Source organism: Lepisma saccharinum, chromosome 17 (assembly GCF_977018435.1).
Source record: "Lepisma saccharinum chromosome 17, izLepSacc3.1, whole genome shotgun sequence".
In the NCBI taxonomy this organism is placed as follows: Eukaryota; Metazoa; Arthropoda; class Insecta; order Zygentoma; family Lepismatidae; genus Lepisma; species Lepisma saccharinum.
The window spans coordinates 55,517,742-55,543,658 of NC_139245.1; the positions used below are offsets into that span (position 1 = coordinate 55,517,742).

At 37.6% G+C, this 25,917-nt stretch overlaps 1 protein-coding gene across 2 annotated transcripts; it reads right to left on the minus strand.

Annotated features, from left to right (window-relative positions):
- Positions 1 to 1,046: 1,046 nt before the first annotated feature.
- On the minus strand, positions 1,047 to 23,665 carry LOC146001311 (uncharacterized). Of its 2 annotated transcripts, none has more exons than XM_083138619.1 (4): positions 23,480 to 23,665; positions 14,416 to 14,530; positions 5,992 to 6,049; positions 1,047 to 1,770 (listed from the first exon to the last, which is right to left on the minus strand). In XM_083138619.1, the coding sequence occupies exons 2-4, from the start codon at positions 14,527 to 14,529 to the stop codon at positions 1,583 to 1,585; spliced, it is 360 nt and encodes a 119-aa protein (XP_082994745.1). In that variant the 5' UTR covers position 14,530; positions 23,480 to 23,665; the 3' UTR covers positions 1,047 to 1,582. The 2 variants fall into 2 exon arrangements, with proteins under 2 accessions (XP_082994745.1, XP_082994744.1); XM_083138618.1 differs by lacking the exon at positions 23,480 to 23,665 and adding an exon at positions 16,827 to 16,892.
- Between the last annotated feature and the right edge of the window lie 2,252 nt (positions 23,666 to 25,917).

A 25,917-nucleotide genomic window follows, 5' to 3' on the forward strand; every position in this document is an offset into this window, starting at 1 on the left:
GTTCTAGAAGCGTTTATGATTCTAATAGTTTGTTTTAATGACTTGCGTCATGCCGAAAGGTTCCCTTGGTTAGCTGGATGTGCTGAGAGAAAAAAAATATAGTTTTGCTACACATGTATGTTTTGGGCCAAAGACTCCGAATGGCATAGGCTATGGAGTTCTGAGTTGTCTGAGTTGAACAACCTAATTAAAAAAAAGCTATAAAATACCAGTCTTCCAAACCTTTGTTGCATAATGAGACATCGTATTTGCTAGCCTTTAACTATGCATGGATCATGTATTATCGGAAGCCGGCCGACTTCAGGCAACAAAAAAACAATGAAATTGTACTTTAAAGTAGACAATCCTTAGATCGAATAATCCTATAAGTAAATTATTAGGCAAAAAAGCAAGGCCTTCCATTGGACTTGGCGTCCTAACCGGATGTGCTCATCCTACGCCACTGCTGACAATATAAATTTGGTTAAGTTTTCGTTGTTTCTAGTTCGATATATCTTTTTATGTATGAGTTTGGGTTGTCTTGGAATATAAATAGCTATACTAAGTGTTATTAAATTACGTGTAATTATTATCAAAAGATTTAATGACCTAGGGTAGAACCGATGTTCTAAGGTACTACTTTGAACCGCAAGGCAATACTAGTTTAGTTTACTAACTGGTAACATACAATTTTGCATCCCCCCCTCCCCCAAAAGCAAGAGTTTTAATTCGCACAGTGAACTAATCTCTTAGAATTATATTTCTCCAGGCACCAATATTACGTGGCACCGATGACTTCAATGGGGTATCAAAATGTATAGGAAGAGCTCATCCGGTATCGTATCGGTGTGAGCTTTGGCACATATCTAATTTTAAAACATAGCGACAGTCACGATTAACCCTAACTGTGATACTTATAAAGTGTCTTATATAATATTATTTCAACATTAAGTATATTAAGATGTCTAAAAATACAAATGGTCCATATTTTCAATTTAAATTTATTTCATAATTATACTTGTAATCACGTGTTTAACATGATATATTCTTTCAATTATAATTGCACAATTACTTAAATTATATAATTAAGGAACAAAACTGAAAATATGATTTTTTTTCATATTACCAAATTACATTGTGATGCTGAATAAGATGCAAAACATTTCAGTAGATAAAATTATTTTACTTTTACATTTCAAATTTACGAGCTTATCAGAACATTAAAGTCTCCTTTTTTGTGGGATAAAGAAAAGAGTAAACATCATTCTTAAATTTTCGGTTTTCAACACGTAGTTATATTTTTAATTTTTTTTTTTTAAATAGAATAACATCTCAACTCAAAGTCTGAACGCCGAACCAACATAAGTCTTCATCACTTCATTTGCACTACAACCGTTCCGTAGATGAATTAGAATTAGATTTAATTTTGTATCCAAGTGTTTCCACCCACCTACATTGTTTGTGCACATGATAGAAAATTTCATCTTGAATAAATGCTAAAATTCAAACGAGAACGTTGGTTGGAAAATTCTAATCAAGAGGCCCAAATGAGATAAAAAGAAATTATAGAAAAGAATTGGAGCCGCCGTTGGTTGAACAGAAGTCAGTATTGCACTGGGAGTGGGATGCTCTTGTTGCTCTGGGGCCTGAACAGCCTGCAGACTGGTAGGGGCTGGGGACAGGGCCTCGTGAGGCAGAACCTAGTCTGCTGGAAGCACTCCTCTCCCGCCGGACACCTCATCTGCTCGCAGCTTCTTACGACTCGCGAGTCCTGGCAAGGCAGAGCAGCATCTGGAACGAACAGAACATCAATTGAATCGGCATATGCATGTGCATGTGCATGTGCATGTGTCTAAGTGACATTTTTTTTCAAAAATGAGATAATTACAGGATTGAAGTCTGTTGGGGTAGATACACAACCTGTGCAAAAATGGAGCATGTGACGCAGTTCTTTCTGGGTGAGAGAGGGGGTACAGATTAGGTGGGTGCAAAAAGGTGACATATGCAGCACATATCTCCTTTATGAACAGTTTATAGGTTGGTAGCCATGATGTCAAGTGGTGCTTTTGGCGGTTCCTTACCAGTACGTAGCTGTGTAGCGGTGAAGATGGTTCATTGTTAATGCTGTTAATTCTCCGCGTACTTCTGTCTGTCGATTGTGGACACCATGTTGTCTAGTGAAGAAGAAGCTACTGTGTGCTGCAAGAAGCGTAAAAATAACGCTGAAAACTATTAATTACACACTACTTCCCAATACGCGGACATTCCTTCCTACCATGTGATAGGGACTTCGGACAGATTAAAAGATTGGTCAGACGGGTGTACAGAATTTACACTGTAGAACAATGTAGTGAGTTAATGCTAAAAGCATTAACGAATCGTTTTTCTATAGCCTAATTCCAGTATGTAGGGAAAATATCATAAATGTTGCATCATGGTGGCCCAAGTATTATAAAAAATTTTGTCTATCTGTTGAATCATATGGAAGACATGTTTCAAAGAGTGATAAGGTATCCTTCCAAGTTGGTAAATTCAATCACCTGTTTTATGATGCTAGTATGAAGGGTAAGGTTATTGCAATTTTTTTTATTGAAGGACTAGTGTCACATACATTTGCATTGAAATCCAGTGCTGTTGACATCAATTTGCCAACTGAAGAAGCATACAGTGAGAGGCTTCCAATTGACATAAAGAAAATGAAAGACATCAAGAAAGTGGTAAAATATATTCCACAGATGGACTTCTACAACGAACTCTTACAGTGACCTACAACATCTAAAGAGAGCAATCAGACAGAGGAAGTGGAAGACAGCGAGTAACATCTCATGTGTTAGCACAGAAACACTTCCATGAAAAAATGCAATGTTTGGAGTAATGTTTCATTACTTTATTGTCTCGCATTGTACATTTCTCTAATGTGATTTTGGTACATTATTATATTGTATTTCATGACAAAATATTGTTTGTAATAAATATTATTCATGTAGTCAACACACAAAATCTTGTTAATTTACAAAAATGTGATATGTGTCCATAATATTATTGATGTAATTCAACACACAAATATCTTGATAATTTACAAAAAGGTGATATGTGTCCAAAATTTGCAGAAAGGTGATATGTGTCATTATTTTGTTATTATTTTTCTACCAATTTATAGGGAAACTGCATATTCCAACCAACTATTATTTTCAAGAAGGCGTATAAGAATAAATCACGCTTACTTACTGGCTCTCAAATATGAATTTGTAAGAGCTAATCAGTTTTTTGCGTTTCCTGTAAAGTTTCATTTTTGTCACATATCACCTTTTTGCATATGCCGATTCAATTCAGAAATGTATTTATTAATAAACTAGAGGAATATAAAATGCCTAATAATAATAATAATAATCCTGGCCTCGTAGATGGGTAACACTAGCAAAGAATAAACTTCAGGAAACCCAGACTTTTCGCCTCCAGTTGTGGGAGTTTCAAGAAGGGGGAAATCGGTGTTGCTACACGATTGATTTTTGTCCAGTTGTACACGACACCTTTTGCTGTCAACACGCACCGTTCGCTTGCATTTGAGAGAGAGGCAGGGAATCTGAGACCCATTCGCTTGCTACGTGGCAAGCAGCATTATGCTTCGCCTTGCTCGACCTTCTTGAGGGTGCCACCAGTTTCGAAAACGACTCGAAACGAAATATTTGGCAAAGCAGAATACCTCCAGAAATTCCCCTCATCACGGCAACTGGACCAAGTCGATTGGTTCAGCGGTTCATGCGACACTCCCTGGCTTGCGACGGGAAGGACAAACATATAATTTCGAAGTTTTGAAGCCGAACTGGCTTCAGTAATCAAGGGGTCCAGGGTGAGGGGTTTGCAATGAGGGTGCATTGCACAGGCGTTCATGGGCGTCGACATAAATTTTTGTAGGAGCTGATGCCCCCCCCCCCCACCCCTGGGTACGGACCTGCTTCGAGCACTATATGCAACACTTACTTATTATTCTTCCCTATAATAGTTAGTTAAAAATAAATTCGATTGTGCAAGTGTTATTTGATCGCCAATTTATCAATCACATTTGGATCAAATAGAACATATATAAAAAATAAAAATTAAAAACTTTTAAAATTATTGCATATCTGCACCAGAATGTCTTATGCTCTTATTACAACAGTACACATTGTTCACATTGTTGGTGGCAGAAAAGAACCGGGTCAACACCTGCAACTGTTAAGGAGTTTATGCATCAAGTATGATGCAATGCCGTTGCATGTATTTTACAAAGTAGAAATTTCTTATGGTATAGGTAACACCACATAAACTGATATAATCAATTACCACTATTCAGAATGACAAATCATAAGTTTGATTTCAATGTCAATATTACAGAATATTAAAATATAACAAAACCAATACTTGCAAAAAGTAATCTTCTTCACAAATCATTATCGGGTCATTCCATACCATTTCGACCATTTTTAGAAATATTCCTAATTTATTAGTATTTAATAGAGCATTTAATTATGTGATTTTAATTGTACATAACTTATGCGCATTGCTATCATACTGTGTATATAACAATAATAACCGTATGTACATCAGGGGTGTAAGGGGTGCTCCTTCCACGTAGTGCACCTAATAGTCACCCAGTTGTACACCCTGGACTGCAGACTAACGAGGCTCTGGCGACTGGCCCAATGGCCAGTATAATTCTGTGTCGTCTTGTGTTTTGTCCTTGTTTGTGCTGAGCGCCCTTTTTAGCCTCAGCTTTTAACCAAGGTAAGAAAACTTTAGTTTTCAGATACGATTTTATTCATGTTACTATAAGGGGCTGGAACTCGTATAGTGTGACGGGTGGAAAATAGCCTCAGTGCTGACGCACCCAAAACAAGAATTAATTCAAATTCACATGTACGTCAGAATAATATTTACAGCGTATGGATGATGTTTTCTCATAACTTATTTATATTTAGGCTTACTTTAAATTTATATGGTGTTGCCATTGTATTTGGAAATTTCTGTTCCGTTGATGGCAAATAAGAAAAATACATTATCTACTGAACAAATAGTTGATTTAGAGTAATAAAGCTTGCCAACGTTTTATGTATAGCCTATAATTTGTGTCTATCTGTATAAAAGCTGACCTCCGTGGCAGAATGGTTAACACAGCGCGCTACGATGCAAGGAGACCCGGGTTGGAAACCCAGCCTCATCTTCGCGATTAGCCAAAAGTGGCAGAAAAGTGTATTAAAATAAACGAAATCAACTAATCACTCAATCTGTGTAAAATAAACTTAATTGTATTATCTGAGACTGTTTATTGGAGTGACAAATTGGTACGTTCTTTGTTCCTCGAGGAATTTAGGAGATGTGGCAGAAAGTGACCTCGGAAGATCGACGTGTATAATTCGAGAACAATAAAATTATAGTTCGAGAATATTCTCGAGAGATTCCAAAGAATATTGAGAAAGCAAGTGGAATGTATGCACTGCAAAACCTCGTTAATCCGGACTAATGGGGGGGGGATAAGTTGACCGGTTTAATGAAAGTTCGGATTAACTGAAATAAACTAAAAGACAAGTAGAAAGTGCATTAAAACTCCGATTATAGTAACAAAACACGTTTAGCATGGTGTACTTAAAAGGCATATATACACTATACGGTACAGTACAAAGTCTGCGGGAAACAGAATTTCATCAGTGGTTGACTGCCTTTTCTTTGGGAAGTTCTCTTATTGACTTCTTGCCACATTTAAAACCTTGCATTCTCCTTTTTTTTCCTTTTGTCTTTTGCCTGTCCGGATTAAGCAAAGTCCGGCTTATCTGGGTCCGGATTAACGAGGTTTTACTGTAATAGGAGAAGATGACGAATTTTCATCACAGAAACTTGTAATATTGTTCATTCCCTCAACTTTGCCAAACAACGTGGAAGTTACAGAAACGTTTTTATGCGTCTTTTTACACACAGGTTGCTGATCAATGCCATGCATTTCCTCCAGCTGTTTGCTTCAGCCAATGTACTACTAACCTTCAACACACTGGAATTTAACGCAACATCCTCGACAACAGTCCAGGCTGTGGAAACACTGCAAACGAATAAAAAGCTTAATTACAAATCCATTAATAAATAAATTAATATTTTCACATAAAAATACGACTTTTATAAATTGCAGAAAAGAACTGAATTTGTTAATTATTAAAAAAACAACTTAAACCAAACGTTGCGGTATGTCTAAGCTTTAAATTTGTGCCTATTCAGAACAAGAGCTGTCCATTATTAACCATCCCTATCTTAGGTCCATGTCAGCATTTAGTTTCATCTTCGTCTTTGGTTTCCGGCGTCTCATACTATTCTGTTTTCCAACAAGGATCCTATACCTTTCCCTTCGCATGAGTGCTACATGAACTGCTCACCGAAGTCTCCTGGATGATATATTTATTCTAATGGTATCAGGAAATGAATACAGGCTGTAAAGTTCAGTAGCTATCATGTAACCTTCTTCTTATTCGTTTTTCTCTTTTAGTGCATGTTTCATAGAGAAAGTCACTGTGTTATATGCTAATTTCTATGTCTTTTGGTATTAGACGAGAGAATAAAAGATTTTATTTATTTATTTATTTGAACACAACAGGCGAATACCCAATTATAGTGTTCCATATTTTCTGATAAACATAAAGTATATCAACGCTAAAGTACATTGTAAATGTACACAAATGAAAGTATAGTTACTAAAAACAAAAACATTCCGTAATAATACAAGTAAGATTGAAAGAGTAACAAAAATGTCAGACGTAACTATCAAATACAAAATTTGACTACATGAACACAAAATTTCAAATGTTACAATGTACAAATAATATCTTTACACTCAATGTTTCAGATCTGAACCACCACGGACAAAACAAAATGTAAAGAGATACTTACATAATGCATTATAATTTACATGAAATATGAAATTGATATAAACAAAGTAAATTTCAAGGATGGAAGATATAACCTGTCGTTATTACATTATGAACTATAGTGAATTAAAAAAAAAAAAAAACATCATTTTGGAACTGAAGTCCTCATTCGTTCTGAGTATTTCAATGAGTTGATATTTGAAACAAAACATTCGGTAAACTATTAATTAATAAATATTAGTATAATTTTACAGTCCCTTTTTATTCATTTATAAATCTACAGTAATATTTATTTGATTTATTTATTTATTCATTGACCACAACAGGCTAATGCCCAATTACATTGTTCTACATAATTGAGTACATATGTATTACGAAAGAAATATAGATTATAAAAAATACGTTCATATTTACATTGTTGACATTTATTCTTCCAGTCTTTTAATAGCTTTTTTGAATGTCCCAATAGGCATGTGAAATATATCTACGACCCTTTCGGAACTTCTACTGTATAGTTCACACATTCTCCTAATAGGCGATTTATTTATAATGTTCGATCTTCTGTTACTACAGTAAAGGAGGCCCCCTTTTGATTGTGTCTTGGAGATAGGAACACGTATGTGTATTTGTTCTAGTAGATGTTGCACCATCAGGAGGCTCCCGAAATGACTTAGGAGGGATAGGTTCGTAACAGTGGATCTCCCCGGGACGAAGGCGTGTTGGTTTGTAGATATTACTGGAGATATGTGTGACAACAATCTTTGATAAATAATACATTCGAAAACTTTTGCGGCGCAGACAATAAAGCAAGGGCCTATGCTCTTCAATGTTACCGATGCCACTATTTGTGGGTACGGAACGCACTGTAGATGTTTTCCATTTCGTGGGCAATACAGACGTAGCTAGGGAAAGATTGAAAATTTCCATCAAGGGTAGGGCTAATAAGCTTGACGGAATGCCGTAAGGGCCACAGGATTTCTTGGGTTTTAACTTTCTTATTGCCTTTTCAACATCTTCAATACTGACTGCGTTTAGTACAAATGCTTCACCTACGTCTATCTTTTCGTGGTCTTCGATTAAATTGCAGTTGTAATTCGTGCTCTTATAGGTGGAAGGAAATGCTGGAAGAAGGCGTTCGCAATTGCCTCGTCATCGTATAGTGTAGTGTCATTATATTTGAAGGGCATAGACGTATTTTCCTTCCTTTATTTTGGACGAAGGACCAGAAGTGCCTAAAATCGAGTTTTATATAATTTTCCGTTTCTGATATGTAATTCCTGTAACCTTCGTCAATTTGCCTTTTGGTTATTTTGCGGAGAGTTTCAAACTGTACCACTTACCAGGTACTTATTACCAATTCAGCGTTTCCATTTCTTATGGTGGTGGGATTTCCTTTTAATGTTTAATTATGCCACTGGTGAACCAACCAGGGTAGAGTGATTTTGAGACATTCCACGAAAAGTAGTCCTACTCCATGTAAGTAACAAAATGAATTGATGTGGAAATTATTATTGTTTTTAATTGCAATGTTTGTGAATGTATATAATTTGCACATTTAACCAATGAAAGTTACTAGCATCTGCAGCCCATATGCTTCACAGACAAATGGAGTCAAAACTTGCTACATTTTAAAAACGTCACACACGTAACGCACTTTCGTTAATGCTTTTCATGCATTCTGCTTATGCCATCATGCTCAAGTTTCATTCATTTGTTCAGTGGCGGCGATTGGGTTCTAAAACCGGCGGCAGAAGGTGCCATAACTGGGGGGGGGGGAGGGTAAGGACAGTTTAATTCCCTTTGTGAATAAGGTTTAGCATTGTGCGAGGCAAAAGTGGCATAAAATTGGGAGGCAACTGCCCCCTAATAGCCGCCACTGCCAGACACCATAAAGTGGATCATAATTCCATGAAATCAGCTCATTATGAATATATTAATCCAATATCATGTCTAGAACCTTACAATTTGTTGGTAAAAAGTCACACACGTAACGCTGAAATACCCCTTTTAATTTAAAAGTACCAGGCATTCGCTAGATTAAGCCTTCTTAAATTTACTCTTTACCAGCATTTTCATTTGCTGATACTTTTCCAAAGTAACTTGACTTCGGTAACTGATGCAAGAGTTCTTAACGATAATTGAAAATTGATTATTACGAAATAACGGTTTGACATGTAAGCATATATATTTTTTTTAAACTTCGTAATCTCTCTCTTATGCTGGCCTTAAAGTGCCATTTTAACATAATTTCTCAATTGTGTTTACACTATTGTGTTCTGTGTTCTAATAAAGAGGCCTTTATTGGTTCCATATGTCTTTCCAACAGTGCATTCTACATTATAATTAAGTACATAAAACCTATCGTCCATTTAACCCGCCATGCATTAAATATTATCATACATATGTGTGCAATTCACGCGTATTTGGAAGGTAACGCCGATTTAACCTGGCTCGTAACCCGAGAACACTTGTTCGGATTCAACCTTCTATATCAAATCAACCAAATCTGAATTATTTTTAGATGACATTGTTGAATTGTTAGTAAAGATACAAGACGGTATTAAGGAAGGCATATTACAGACAGGATGTTCTCGTCGGCTTGGAATGTAGACCTTACGAATTTCCTTACTTGCCTCATCCAGTGGATCCATCCGGATCTGAAATGACAGGCACTGGAATAGCGGAATTTGTATATCTAAGCAGCCCGATCGATCCGAGAAAATCAGAATGAGGATTGGTGTCGGACATTTCAGTGCTTCCACTACTTCGCTGCGGACGTCCTAAGAAGTAATGCAGAACCTCAGCATCTGCATCGAAAAATCTTCCGAAAAGTTGTTGACTGCTTTCTTGCGTTTCGCTAGCAGTGGTCTTCAATCGACTGTACAATTCGGCGTTTAGTCCGCAAAAGTCTAATGCGTGTGTTGGTTTACAAATTTTACAACTTCACCATTCACATTGCGGACACGGGCCTTGTTTGTACTGCTTTTACAGAGACCACTGAAAGTTCACCTTATCATTTCTGGCTTTTTCTTTTAAGAACGAAAGCTAGCTAGAGCTAGAGGGGGGACAGGGGGGCAGTTGCAACTGCCCCCCTGAGAGTCTGCTTTGCCACCCCTGTGAAAACTACTGAACACATTCCTACCTGGAATTCTCACTAATCTTTACAATTATATCCTGTGTTACTCTAGCAACATTACAAAGACACTTATTGATTTTGTGATATATTATTGTGTGTATAATGTCGCACCAGGATTGGGCGGGGGGATCCCTTCCAGATTCAGACTTCGGCAAATGATTTCGAAATTTTCAAAACTAGAACAGTTGTGACATTTTGAGCAGTCTTGTATTAAAGGTGCCCAATGTGTTTGGATGTTTTTCTTGAATGTTTTTCTATGAACTTGGAACTGCTTAAAGTTTTGTTTCCCAAGTCTACCTTTTGGTAATAGTGATTCATATGGCAGAGACAGGGAGTGGATATTTGATTTTTGTTACTTAACCTTGCTTTTCTGCAACTTCTAGTTAATCGCAACAATGAGTGATGATGTGAAACTGATGAAGACACACTCACAAACAGTGCCGCAACTACAGGGGGCAGGGGGCATTTTCCCTCTCCCTCCGACCTTGGATGGAAGTCCATTCTAGGGGAAACAAACATTGAAGTAAAAAAAAAAAAAACAAGACTAGGGAAATCTCAGAATAGCAGGACAAATGGATACTCACGATGGAATTAGTTTTCACGTGTTCCTTGCATTTATCTTCCAGACGGCCAAGGGCAGTTGCAGGGGGCACAGAAGAGCAATTGCCTCCCTCGATTTGAAATATTATAGAAATAAAAATACATCTAGTAAAATTTTCTTGCAATATATTCGCACTTATAGTCCAAGTTCAGATTCATACCTATGGGGTTTCTCAGCATGCTTTGATGAGCAAGGACTTTCAGAAAACAAATGAAAGGATGAAGATGAAGCATCTGCTTCTAGTCTTCTTAAGGACTTGATATTGGTAAAATTGGCTCAACACGTGCGATGATTTTCAGCCGATAAATCATGCATCTTTATTTTCAATCAAAATTTCTCCTCACGGCAGCACTGTACAAAACTGTCTATGTCTTTTGGTGAAATCATTTCCCCCCACATATAATATAACTTCTCTGGTACGTCTTCTGTTATCACAGATTTTTACTTTCTTGAAAGCAGACATTTCGGCTGCATTAACTAATAACGATTGATTGAGTTGGTATTTTAAGTCCACTTTATGCATAGTAAGGCTAATTGGGACTGGACCTACAGTTTAAAGTGGGATCCGAACCACTTTGTGCCTCCACAGGGTATCGAACCCGGGTCCCCTTGATCACAAGGCGACGACGTTACACTAAGCCATTGGGGAGGCTACCTTTGTATGGTTGTATGTATGGGTATTGCTCATAGGAATGTATATGCTAAGTGTTCCAGTACCACCTCGGTTTTTACCCTGGGTAAGGAGATTTGAGAGACACGCATGGCGATTTTTTATACATTGTAAGGGACTTGGCCTCATATAATATGACGGGTGATAATAGTCTACTTCCCAATGCTACTTCTTTAAGATTTTTGTAAGAAGTGCTGACACATACAAAATTTTAATTTCAATCAATCAATAACATTCTTCCATGAACATCGGTAACTATTAACCAAAATTAATGGCTAGTTAATACTACAACAACAAAAACAACTATTATTATTATTAATAGTAATAATAACAATACTAATATCAATTATTATTATTATTATTAAATGTTATTGCATGTATACAACAATAATACACTATTCAATAGTGAATACCAGTTACAATACATGTAATTAAATAAAACTAAGGTGACATGCTGCTAGAATAAACCGATTCACACACTACATAATTTATTTGTTTTATATGAATTCTAAGGTGAAAACCAACAAGTGTAATATGTCAAATTAAAGATACGCGTTTACGCTACAATGTTTGTTTGGAACATTTTCTTCTCAGATGGCTAGATTATTAATAAATTAATGATAAATATAAAATTATAGTAAACAACGAATTTGTTTTACTAATCCGTGAATAACTACTTAACGGTTGTCCTATCAAAAAACTAAAGATAACATTAAATATAGACAATATATTAAGCTTTCATTTATAAGAAAGTGCGTTGAGATCGGGCCGTTGGTTTCAGAGATATAGTCACTTTGTCAAATGTCAACATCCGCCATCTTGGATTGTCCGCCATTTCTATTAGCTACCACTTTGAGATGGCAAGCATGGTTTTTTGGTATCCTTACACACCCATATAACTGGCATAAAGGCAAATTAGTACCTCCAAATTATACCAAATTCTTGATTTTGGCCACTTGGCCCATAGACTACTATTGTTTATTTTGAAGTACCAATGAAGTGAGCCAAAACTATCAGTTGCTGAATTCTTGCTGACAATATATTAATTGTTGGGCAAGTACAAATAGTCCGATTTCTTCAAACGTTTAGATTAGAAACGTTCACATTTAAATCTATTCTTCTACTCTGTTGATTGATACTAATAAAAATAAAGTATTGATGACATTTGCATTTTAAATAAATCAACTAGCTAAGTGGTCAGCGTAATAAAGTACGGAATCTGAGGTCACAGGTTCGAACCCTGTATATATCACTCTTTTTACCCAATCACCATTTCATCACAGCATCCAGCCTTCCTCCTCGTCTTAGAGAATAACTCAGAATGTGGAGAAGTTTCCTAAAATAACCAAAATAGGAAAAATCCAAATGTATTACATTTTTGAAAAGTCAAAACACCCCTTTCATTACGTTCTTCTCACGGATGTTTACACTACATTGAAATATTTTCACATATGAAATGTCGTTTGTAGTAAATTTTGGGCCAATGTGTGTACGCTCCAAATCAGCACGCCCTAGAGATCCCGGCATGCATGATTTCTTTTACGTGCCTTAACAACTTGAACCTATCTTAAGGGTGATTCAATATTCTCTCTTTCACTATGCAATCTTCCATCCTTGCTGCATTAATGAAAGAATACGGCTTGTTTAGTGCTTGGAATACTGGAATTTGAATTTGAATTGAAAATTGTGGGTGAGTCGGCACTTGAGCTATTTTGTTCCCGTCACGTTATACGGGGTTCAGCCCCTTACCATAACTAAAATAACATAACTATAATGTCGTATATCTAAAATATTAAAATATTCAGACTTAGGTTAAAAGCTGAGGCTGTAAAGTGGCACTCAGGATGGAAGTGAGGTTGACAGTTGGGTGTATTACATGGAAGGTCACCCCTTACACCCCTTGTAGTACTGGAATCAAGATGAAAGAATGGCATAAAATATTCTAGACAGGACATTTTTACTACCGAATTACAGTAATAGCCTCATTTAACTTCTCTTCTATTGTTCGTAATGAGTACCAGAAAAGTTTTCTATTGCTAAATCTTTAATTGTATCCCATGTTGTGATCTCCGTACGACCAGCGTCAACTTGCCTCTTTGGCCCACATGTCAATCAATACAATTTTAGCGCTTCCTCTGGCAATATTCTACCAGCTTCGTGAAACAAATGTTGAGAAAATTTTAATAGTGTATTTTAAAGGAAATGATAGAGATCCTTATCATATAATCTGAACGTTGTCTATACTACACGTGTAGTCACGGACACTTATTAGTTAGAATGATCCTATTGGTATTGGAAGTCAATGGAATCATTACAACACAGAAGTGGCGTGACTGTACATTCTCATATGATAAGGACTCGCTCATGCTTGAACGCCATTTGTTTTTCGTTACAGGTGTTTAATAGAGAATGATGATGAGTGAAGAAAAACTAGTGAAGATCCTTCAGAATTGTGTCGTATTATTACAGAAGATTTCTACGGACGTCATCGAGAGCGCCAAGTTGGTTAGAATTGGAACCAAGGTTGTTAGAGGTTCAGGAACCCATAAATTGGAATGGGTTCTATTGGGTTCTGCAAGAGGACCGGAACTATTTTTATCGCAGAATTTAAATTCGGTCCAATTTGCGTATTGTTTCATTGAAGAAAGCTTCCTGGATAGTATTTGAAAATTGATCCGGAGAAAAGATTCCTGGACCATATTGAAATACTTTACAGATAAAAAGGTTCTTTACGGTCCACAACCGATTTACGATTGCTGATTTTTTTTTCCTCCTGGACCGGAATTGAATTGATTTAACATTCCCGGACCTTTAACAACCCTGCTGTTAACATCATCATATACCGAGCCTGCCACATGTAACGAAAATCCTTTGGAGTTCAAGCAGAATAAGAGTTAACGTTAATTGAAAATAGTATAGAAACGTCTTTCTCTTAGCCAGTGTTATCACATAATCACCTTTCAATTATGAAAATAAAATTGTCTCTTAGAAGGTGACTTCAGGGTGGTTCCATATCCTATATCATGTATAAAGATGTTTGATTCGTATTTCCGTATCCGCATTTGTTTTCGCTGGATGTTTCTACACCTATGAATCTCCTCATATATTTTAATCTCGTAATGAATATGATACGTTTTCTTACCAAGGTTTGCTGCACGCATTCTTCTCCTAATTTCATTTCAAACGCCAGCCCACTCACCACCAATGTAAGAAATACATAATGTACGAATTGATATTTTGTAGACGACACATCCATTCTGAAAAAAAAGAAAAAGAACTTCAAATTACCTCGTCATAACCCTGAAAAAAATTCGAGATATAACTGTATGAGTTATTCATTAAATGTTAAGTTTTGATACTAATAGTTTTCATTGTTACAAATGCACCAGAAAAAGCGTTAGTATAGATTGATTGATTGAGTTGGTGTTTTAAGTTCACTTTATGCACTATAAGGCTAATCGGGACTGGACCTACAGTTTAAAGTGGGATCCGAACCACTATGTGCCTCCACCGGGTATCGAACCCTGGACCCCTTGATTACAAGGCGACGACGCTACCACTGCGCCATCGGGGAGGCCCACACGCGTTAGTATAGAAAAGAGACAAATATTATACAAGTGGGCATCGGCTGAGTTTAAAAGTATAGTAAGGGTTGCCTTTGAAATCTTCAAAACTATACCCTGTCCCAGATAACTGTGGAGCAAGGCCGCGCATAGCGTCAGAGAAGCGAGGGAAATCTATTGGCCAAAGCGAAGCAGTAGACGCTGAGGGAAGGCTGGTAACTTCAGTCGCTTTCCCCCACTCCACGTAATTCCGTTCCTCTCACGTGTTGATTGGTGGAGCTGTCTCGCGTCACTACTTGTGCAGAGACTTGCTTTCGTTTGCCTGCTCCACAGTTAGCTTGGACGGAGTATAGAGTAAGGTAACACTTGTCATATATACGTACTCAGCACCCTAGAATTATTGAAATTGAAGTAATTGTGTTTCCGAACGCTTTTGACTGTAGATCTGGAAACTGCACCCTAATTATTTTCTTAAATGGTAGGTAGTTAAATAATACATAAATAGAATGAGAGACGATAAAACTAATGAAATAATTTAAATAAAAAATATACATACAAATAATAAAAAAATGTAGGCTATAGTATCCGGATAACTATTTTCTTCTTTAGCTTGCCCTCCCTCAACACGCCGTAGTATCAAATGGAGTTTACCTCATTTGCTTTGTGATCAGGGTAACTACATGTATAATAAATTTGGACAGATTAGACTTACTAGGGAATGATGTAAATACAATTAAGAAAAATGCTAAAATATTTTTCAAAGCAGCTAAAGAGATAGGTTTGGAAGTTAACAAAGAGAAAACTAAATATATGCTTACATGGCCAAAACCAAGTGTTAGGTACTAATCAAAATCTAATTATTGATAACAACTCGTTTGAACTAGTTTCCAAATTCAAGTACTTAGGAGTAATACTAACAAATAAAAATGATATTAAAGCGGAAATAAAAAGCAACTTAATTCAGGCAGTGCGTGTTACTTTTCTCTTCATAAATGTTAATCTTCTCGTTGAATATCTAAGAAACTAAAAGTTAAAATATACAAAACAGTAATTTTGCCCAGAGTATTATATGGATGAGAAAACTTGGTCCCTTACATTGAAAGAGGAACATAAATTGAGAGTATCTGAAAATAAGATCATTAGGAAAATATTTGGGCCTAAATGGGATGAGCAGACAGGTGAGTGGAGAAGGTTACATAATATAGAACTTCATGATTTGTGTTCATGTCCAGATATTATTAGAATGATTAAATCAAGAAGATTTAGGTGGGGAGGCCATGTGGCACGAATGGGAGAGGAAAGAAGAGTTTACAGGATTCTTGTTGGGAAACCTGATGGTAAAAGACCAGTAGGAAGACCAAGACGAAGATGGGGGAATAATGTTGAGATGGAAGGCCTGTGTTGCTGCAGCCATGAACCTTCGAGTTTAAGAAGATAAGAGAGTTAGTTAGCTGAAAATTTTACTGTCGAAAGATACCTCTAAACGAACAACCGCTTTTTGGCGATGGAAAATCGGATTTTTACTCCGTTTCCCCCAATGTACAGTACTGCAAAGTGTTCCTAAAAACTCGGTCTACAATACATTTTTCGAGTGTAGAAAACTGAACACATAGGAGTTTCGGGGATTTTTCTGAGCCACTTGAGCCAAATTTTCATATATTTTTCTAACATAGTGTGTAGTTTAGGATGTAGGAGTAGGGGAAGTCACAAATATTTTGACCAACATAACTTCTGAAATGCTGCAGGTTGTTTACAGAAATCCATGCAGATGCAAGATACATGAGACCTGAAATTCAATTGGAGCGACATAGGTAAAAGTATATAGATTTCTAAATGTTGCTGGCACTCGAAATTCCGCTTATATTTTCAAATCTTTTTCTCTCTCTCTCGACACGTTTTTGGACATTAAGAAATTGAAATCTCAGATAGTTTAGACATTAGATAGAAATGCAGGCAAGCTACAGGTAGCTATTGCGATCACGATAACTACTGTAAATTTAGAGGTTTTAGGCTGAAATTCATACAGGAAGTGGATACGTCGAATAACTGATCGCGTGTTGCGTGTGTGCGAAATCGATGAAAGCGTTTCAGGATAATGGACTTCAAAACTAGAAAACCAACCAAATGCAATTATTGAAAACACACTAAAGAAGAAAGTGATTTTCACTTCCAACATAACTTAGTGAACACTACCAGTAATACACAAGGAAATGTGAATTATAAATATGGTAGCAAAGCAACGCACAACAATTTAAATTTTCTCCTCCCTCGCCAACACTGGTGTAAGCAGAGGGGGAGGGGGGGCTGATTGGGTTACAGCCCTCTCCAAAATTTTAAGAAAATCGACATTTTCAAGTAAAACCAGTAAAGAACTTGGGGAAAACCAGGGGCGGGTCAAGTATCTGAACGCTCAGCGAGCAACGTGATGGCTCAGCTACTACATGGCCAAATAGGCGTTGCTCCGCGAGCGCTGCTCACTTGATCGCTGAGCGAGCTTGAGCCTTGCTCGCCACAGGTTCAAGGCACAGAATAATTATATCGTCTTGTGTTTCGATCTCATTAGACGACGGCTAAGAAGTATTTTGTGATTAACGGCTTGCAATATGGCGTAATTAGTGGTAATTAGTACAGAAGAAGTTCAAGTAGCAGAAGGTAATATAAATTTCCACTTTTTGTAATTGTATTAAAATGGAAGTGTTGCATACGCAGTAGTTTTTTGGAAAGTCGTGCAAGTGTGTGAAAACGGAAATTTCGATTGACGTTTGGTGAAGAATGTTTGATTTTGTTCTCATTCATTAGTACCATCATTGTTTTGAGGATCAATAATTATAATAATAGTAGTTTTGCAACGCGCAATCACAGACGATGGCACTGATGTTTTGATCAATGAGCATTGAGCAACCACCGTCAAGTAAATGATCTATCTGCCAGCTCAACGAGCGAAAATCTTGCTCAGAGAGCATCGCTCAGATACTTGAGGTGCCCTAGAGTAGAAAATACAAAAAACTCCCTTGAAATGACACGCGATTGCCATGTTTGAGAGTAGACCGTTCTAAATATATGAAATATATTATTGTGTTGAGCCCCCGACTTCCCTGCTTTAACCCGGCCCTGGTTACTTCCTTTCATCCGCCCAGACTCTTTTCTTCCACTCCTCTCCCTGGGTGCCTCGAGAGCATATTACAGTAGCGCCGGAATTTCGGAAAAGTGGGGGTCATACTTAACATTCATATTTTGTCCCCAGATTCGTTTACGCAACTGCAGAAGGAGAAGAAACTACTGTCAGTTGGCAGTACCTTTGCTCTGAGAGTTTATATTTAAATCAAAAGATTATCTCTGAAAGATTACACAGGGTTTATTATATGTATTTTCTATCCTACATATTTACAGAGGGTTTCCACAGGTGCATTATTCAAATCAATAAATTCTCTGAAACTACCAAAGCGTAACTATGGCCTAACCATTAATACTTTCATTAACACAGAATTAGCCTAATTACCTCTGTGGCCTACCCTCGACTTAATGATAACGCAACCTTCTACCAAAACTAGTAGGAAGCGTTTTATTTGCGTTTCCTTACCCTCGGGCCATCGTTTCTCAACCTATGGGGCGCGATCCACTGCTGGGTCCCGAGGGTGCGTTTGGTGGATTGTGAAGTCGGGCTCGAAAATGTATTTACTTTGTCTTAAAAACCCATTACATTTAAATTACTAACATAGCTATATTGTTTTAACAATTTAAATTCAAGACGTGTTGTAAGTAGTCTAAACTCTACATTTCTGTTATTCACGCTCTATCATTGCTTTTTACCACCATCTCTCAATAACAGGATGTGTGTTTAGTTAGATCTTAGACTAGAGTAAATTAGTCTTTATAATTGCATATTTATTTTTCTAGAATAAAGTAAGTGTAATTTGTTTAAGCACGCGTAAAAAAGTGCTTCTTAAAGTATTCGATGTCAACAGAAACATTATTATAAACTGGGTGCACACCCCTACAAGTGATTCTGCCTGCGCCAATGAAGTGTAATATTTTTCAAGGGTGGTCCAGGACTGAAAAATGTTCAGAACCACTGCTCTAGGCACTAGGATGTTGCTCGGATGTATCTTAAATGAGCAAATCTTTGCTAATCGGGAACTTGGGAATTTCAATGCTACATTTGTTTCCCTATCATCAGTCTAGCCACCATAAGTGGACTGAACTCTTGAAGAAGGTTCCTCGTCGTCGTGTTGTGTTGGATAATAGGTAATAGATAATAGATAATGGATAGTTGTTAAGCCCATCCGGCCCTTTTATTGTCGGGGCGGTATTCCGTGGAAGTCGACCTCGTAGAACAAGAATTATCCACGGCAACGGCTTTTTTCAAACAACAGCTCCCCTAACTGGGAACTTAAGCATAGGGAAATCTAATATGCTGAAATGCACAATCCAATAAGTACATACACACATGCAATAACATATAAAAACATATTAATGAACACTTTCACATTGTAGGTGGCCAGCAATTAGTTAATATTACATAAAAACCAGTAAAGATGAATCCGATCTTTACACCCCCTAGAAAGTAGTTGCATACTATCCATTTTTACAATTCCAGCCCCTCCAGAAAAAATCCTCCGTACGCCAGTGCTCCCAGATACATCTTATTTTGAAACTGTATCGTTGACTCCAAGGTGTATGCATCGGAAAGACAATGGAATTGTTTCGAAAAAGTATTTACAATATGTAAAGGCCGAATCACAAGGAACTGGATATCCAGTAGGAATGACCTGGTTGGTGCTGGACCGGCTGCCTGGCTGGGAATCATGGCCACCGGGCTGGCTGCTTGACTGGTTTTGACAACTAGACCATGTTCTAATTTCAACTGGCTCCCTCTGCTAAATTCTGTGGAACAGCCAGCCAATCAGAGCGAAAGTTTAGCCATGTGAAGATAAACTGTGAGTTTATGCCTGTGGTTTTTGTGTTGTTTGTTTTGGTTCGCTTCTCTATAAAAGAAAAACTAACAGAGATGATATGCATTCGTGTTCATTAATATTTAGGAATTTATCCAAAGCGATTGGATTTCTATGCAACAAATGTGATTAGATGTATAATGAATATCCTTATTATTAGAAGCGTATTAAATGTTTTACATATTTAGTTGAACAAACTATTTTTCTTATGAATGAATCCTGCAAATTTCATGCTTACCCGAGTTCATTAAAAAGCTTGTTCACTACGCATTGACTACCATATTTTGTTTCGAGCCAATGTGTAGTCCATACTTTTCTTTCAATTGTTTTAATTTTTAATAACTATTAGCTATTGTCCTACCACGTTCTTCAAATTGCTCGTCCATCTTTTTAGATTGTCTGCTCTGGGCAATGTCTTATGGAGAAAAACGTATGCCGACAAGTACGTGCAGGGTGCGAAATCCTGGAGAAGGAAAGAGGGATATTTGCCCCCACCAATAATGTTCTCAAAAATTCCCGCCACCAAAAATTTTCGGGGAGGAGAGTTTTTGTTGTAACGACAAAAGATAAACAATTCGTTTTGACTTCAAATATACTTTACTAAGGATAATATTGAACACACTCTCTCTTCAATAGATCATTAGCAGATCTGCACCCATGGGCGTATATATAATTCACGTAAGGGGGGGGGGGGGTTCAACTTTTGGTATGATTAGGGTTGCTATATTTCATAAGTGACAATCCGGGACACACTTGACCTGAAGCTTGTTCGGGAGGGGGGGGGGAGGTGCTGGATACGGCAAAGTTGTGTGTATATACATATCCATTATCATATTCTTTACTAATCTATTTCGAAGTATATCATTGACATAGGCGTGCGCAGACCCTCTGATTAGGGGAGGACAAAAGCCTTGATGAAAGTTCAGTCTGGAAAGAAAAACCTCATTTTATCTCACTCTTGTAGTTTTATTGCATTGAGGTTGTGTGTGTGTGTGTGTGTACATAATGTGCGCACACTTTTACCTCCGAACAATTGATTGATTGATTGATTTGTTTTATTTTACTTCGCTTCTTGTGCCACTTTTGGCTAATTTGCGAAGATGGGAACGAGTAATGAATAATATGACGAAATTGATGAATGGATACTCACAAACATCCATGCCCAGGCCGGGATTCGAACCCGGGACCCCTGGCGTCGTAGCGCGATATGCTAAGCACTCCGCCATGGGAGCCGGCCTCCGAACAATTGTTCCTGCGTTTTAGACAAAACTGTTTAGCAGCATCAGTCAGTTGTTAGTATCTCTCTCTCTCTCTCTCTCTCTCTCTCTCTCTCTCTCTCTCTCTCTCTCTCTTTTCCTGATCCAAATTTTTGCAAATTGAAAACAATATTGATTCAATAGGGCACACAAAATTTCATGGGGCGCCATGGCATTCTCTTTACATTATTTTTTTTCATTTAGATTGTTTGGCAATCTCCCGGTAAAGTTTTAAATTGAGTGGGAAATTACCCCTGTGTGTCCCACTGCAGGTTCTCTTGGCCGTCTGGAAGAAATAATGCAAGAAAGACGTAAAAACTAATACCATCTCGAGTGTCCTTTTGTCCTGCTACTCTTAGATTCTGCTAGTCTTGCTTTATTTTACTTAAATGTCCTCCCCCCAGAATTGATTTCCGTCCGCTGCACCCCCGTAGTTGCTTTGAACTTTCATCAGCTTGAAAATATAATATCGTTTAATAACGGCAATAAGATTCTACACTAAATTTCTAGGTGAATGTATAATACTCGTATAGAGGAATGGCCATCTGGAAGGGGGACAAGGATGGCCACACTTCCCCCTTAGAAAACGAATGTCAATCTAAAAGTATATATTTCACATTCACACGTATAATTTGATTTCAGTTACAGTAATTTGCATTAATTATTATAATGGGGATGCGGGAATGCGATAATTTCAAATTCAAGTAGTGTTTTTTGAAGGAGCAACACTATTATCGGGGTAATATGCCCCATGGGAAAAATACCTTGCTTGTCCCTCCGTGGAAAAAATCTGCGGACGTCCATGATTAGGGGGCACTTTTTTTAATTTCTTGTTTAGATTTGATTTTTTATTTGATTTGTTGTTTTAAGTCCACTTTATGCACAGTAAGGCTAATCGGGACTGGACCTACAGTTTAAACTGGGATCCGAACCACTTGTGCCTCCACCGGGTATCGAACCCAGGACCCCTTGATTACAAAGCGAAGACGCTACCACTGCACTATCGGGGAGGCCCAATTTCTCGTTTAGAATACTGACATGTTCACAGTACCCCTTTTGAGGTGCCCAACATAATCTTGCACTGCATGAAAACAATTTGGTTAGAACAAGTGAAGACGCTACAAACTGCCTACATGTTACACAGTGAAAAAACTGAAGAGCTTGTTGAAATATTTCTCTTCTACTAGTACATTGTAAGGTCCGTAGTTTCTATAATTGAAGCATTCCACCGAATAACGCTGAATGGCACATTTCACTGACAGCGAGAACAACGATAAAACCTGTAGTATGTTACTATACTACAATAGAAAAAAAACATAAAACCTTATCCAAGCACAGTATCAATCTTTGGGCAACATCCGAACTTATGACTGGGCCACCTTGTAGCCTGTAGAAGGAGGGCCGCAGAATGATTCCACAGGTAACTCAACACATTCGCAAAAGTGCCATACAGCGTTATTCGGTGGAATGCTTCAATTAGTTAATACAATTCCACAAGCCACGCTACTTAGTATTGATGCTTTTCTGTTCATCTTGCGTCAAACAAATTGAGAATGTTACGGTGTTTCCCTGGTTTTCTTGAACTGCGTTTTCAAAAACGAAATTTCTTTAAGAAAACTCGAAGGAAAAAAATATGACTGATTTGACAGTCCCAATGCAGTTTCTTATCGCAGAAATTCCGAAACTATCAGGAAATTGCAGATATTTGGTCTGCAGTCCCATCTAGTGTGTCAAATTACGTAATTTTCTTCCCATCCGTATCCCGTCCTATACGTCTCGAATTTAGGAGAACAAAATAAGTCCGAACAAAATTTTTATGAACAAACTGATCGATTATGTAATCTGGTAATTTTATTGAACCATAAGTGGGGGGTTTGGACCCGTTGAAGCCCCCTTAAATACGCTCATGTCTACACGAATAGCAATATATGTACAATAAAAGTAAAACATGAATGAAAGACAAATATATGTATGAAATCTATTTGATTTATATTAAAATAAAGCAAAAATCAATTTCTAACTTATTGACATCCCTTAACCAGTTAGTAAAGGAATTATTAGTTTGCTTCTTCAGAAATATTTGATAATATAAAAGTAAGAAATTAATTCCTTTGTATGTATTTAATAACAATGTATTTTTAAATATTTAGTAACTTATTTCATATTTAAAAACATTATATACATATAAGTCATATAATTATATATGTGTATGTGTGCGCGCACGAGCGCGCGTGATGTAGATTAAGATCTTTCTCCCCCTCCCCGCCCCCAGTCTGCAATGATTTCTCACCCTGGTATCGTGTGAGGCGAAAACTAGCAGCTGAGCCAGTACCACCCAACTAGTCCAAGTGCAACCGGAAAATCCAGCAGCAGATCTAGCCTCGTGTGATTCAGGCATAAGAGAATAATTTCCAAATTCAGTGCACCGTACTCACCTTGAATCAGTCAGTTCCTGTCGTCAGAAACAGCTTAGAGACCACGTGATTCAGGAGTCGACTGGCTTCATCTTGGCACCTCGAAGCTTGCTTCTTGCATGGAGTGCAGTTACCCTGCTTAGGTGCAAGGAGAGCAACTACGAAACATGATCCCAACTGAACGGCGCTCGAATCCCGCCTACAGAGCTCTTTATACTATGCCGACTGCAGCTCCGTGTGCAGAAGAAGAAGAAGAAGAAGAATTTGTAACAGGACGGGTGGGGGTTTCCCAATGGACTTCTTTTACCTCCAAGGGATTCCTGCACGTCAAAAGCGTGAATAATGTGGAGGTCAGTGTGGCAAACTATGCACAACTTGCGAATACTGGGGACGCTATGCTATGTCATTGGGGACGCTATGCGACACCAGGGTTTGTCGAGTCCGCAGAAAAGCAACTACTTCCACGTAGGCGTGCGGACGGTGGGGTAAGGGGGGTAATTTTTCTCTCCTAATACTCTCACTTAGAAATTTAGTGTAGATAAATCTTATTACCGTTATTATACAATATTATACTCTTTAAAAAATCAAGTATTTCCAATCCGACGAAAGTCCCAAGCAACTACAGCGGGTTCATTTCGTATGCAATTGAACTATCTCACTTCGTTCTCCAGCAAATCACTTGTTATTAAGACTCACACATTTTATTCGTTAGCCTAGTTGTGTTATACCTATGTGATCGCAGAATAAATTGGCCACACTTTGGAAATGAATAAATTATTAATATTTGTTTTGAATCTGCTGTACGATTGTATCATGTCTGAACCTCAGAGAAGGAAAATAATGGGGGAGGGGAACAGGGAACATTTATGTCAAGGAAGCTGGAATTCTTCTAATAGAATGATTTACGATGAGTCCGGACACATACTATGGACGCCCCTGTTTAGTTCCCATCGATACAATAAAACAGTGAGATGGAATGAGGTTTTTCGTTCTCCGACTGAACTATCATCAAGGCTTTTGCCCCCTTCCCTTAATTCTACTACAAAATGGTCCAAAATTGAACAACGAAGGTTTACCTTGTAACATTCTTCTGTGCTCTCAGCTGGTGCATTATTCCCTCAGACTTGGCGGCTGGGTGTTCTAGGTCTCTTCATTTCTTCATCATAGTCTCTAAGTAGTTTCTCTGCTTTGGAATAAACTTCATTAAAGTTCCCAGAACTCTCTCATAGTTTTTTTTTTAATATCACTATTAGAATACTGTTAGAATACTAACATGTTCACAGACTGAACACTTTTTGAGGTGCCCAACATAATGTTGCACTACATGAAAACAATTTGGTTAGAACAAGTGAAGATGTTTCAAAGTCCCCACAGGTTCCACAGTGGAGAAACTGAAGAGCTTGCTGAAATATTTCTCTTTTACTAGTAAATTGTAAAGTCCGTAAAGTTTCTACAATTAGTGAATACAATTACACAAGCCACGCTACTTAGTACTGATACTTTTCTGCTCATCTTGTGTCAAACAACTTGAGAATATTACGGTGTTTCCCTGGTTTTCTTGCACTGTGTCTTTAAGACTGTATATCATGGGCAGCGGAAAAACAGACCTTCATTCAAAACACTTTTACTCGAAAACTATTTGAGACATTTGAATGAGCTTTGTGGTGAATTGATTAGAAAGGATGAATCTTAACAGTGAATATTGCAATTTTTTTATCACTTCCATATTTTAAAAGATATTAGCTGTCAAATATCTCAGTTTTTGGATCAGCGTATAGAGCCCGATTCTAAGTTACTGTAAAAATTTAACCTTGCAAGGCTTTCTTGCATCCTTCCTGAGTAAACTGATTTTTTTATTTTTCAATTTGAGAGGCCCATTGTGACAATACGCCATTTGCAAACATTGATATGCATTTTCAAACAGCTTTGAGAATGGCTTTATTCGAGCCATAGCGGGGCTGGCCATCGGCTGGCGGGGTTATGTTCAAGTCCTACAAGTTCAGCCGTCTGCCGATAGATGACTCTCACCAGGTTTTACAATCGTGGGCGTGGCTTCGCTTACTTCTTCTTCTACCCTTGGTATTGTCTTCTCCCTTGGGGGCGGCTTTTGACCGTGCTCCGACCATTTCGGAAAATCCAAAGTTGATTTCCTTCACCCGGCTGTTTTTTCATTGTGTTCAATTTGTCTTATTTCTATTATCCAAAAGGATAAATACATTAATACAGAGACTGTCCCAATTGAATCTTGCATACATTATAGCAAAATTAAAGTTAGTTTTAAGTCAATTACATGCTTAAATAGGGTAATCGGGACTGGGGCTACAGGATTAAGTGGGATCCAGACCACTGTGTAGTTCTACCGGGGATCGAACGTGAGACCCCTTGAATACAAGGCGAGATAATTACTACTAATTTCATCGAGGAAACTCAAGGACTTATTTGGGGAGGGGTCCGGACCC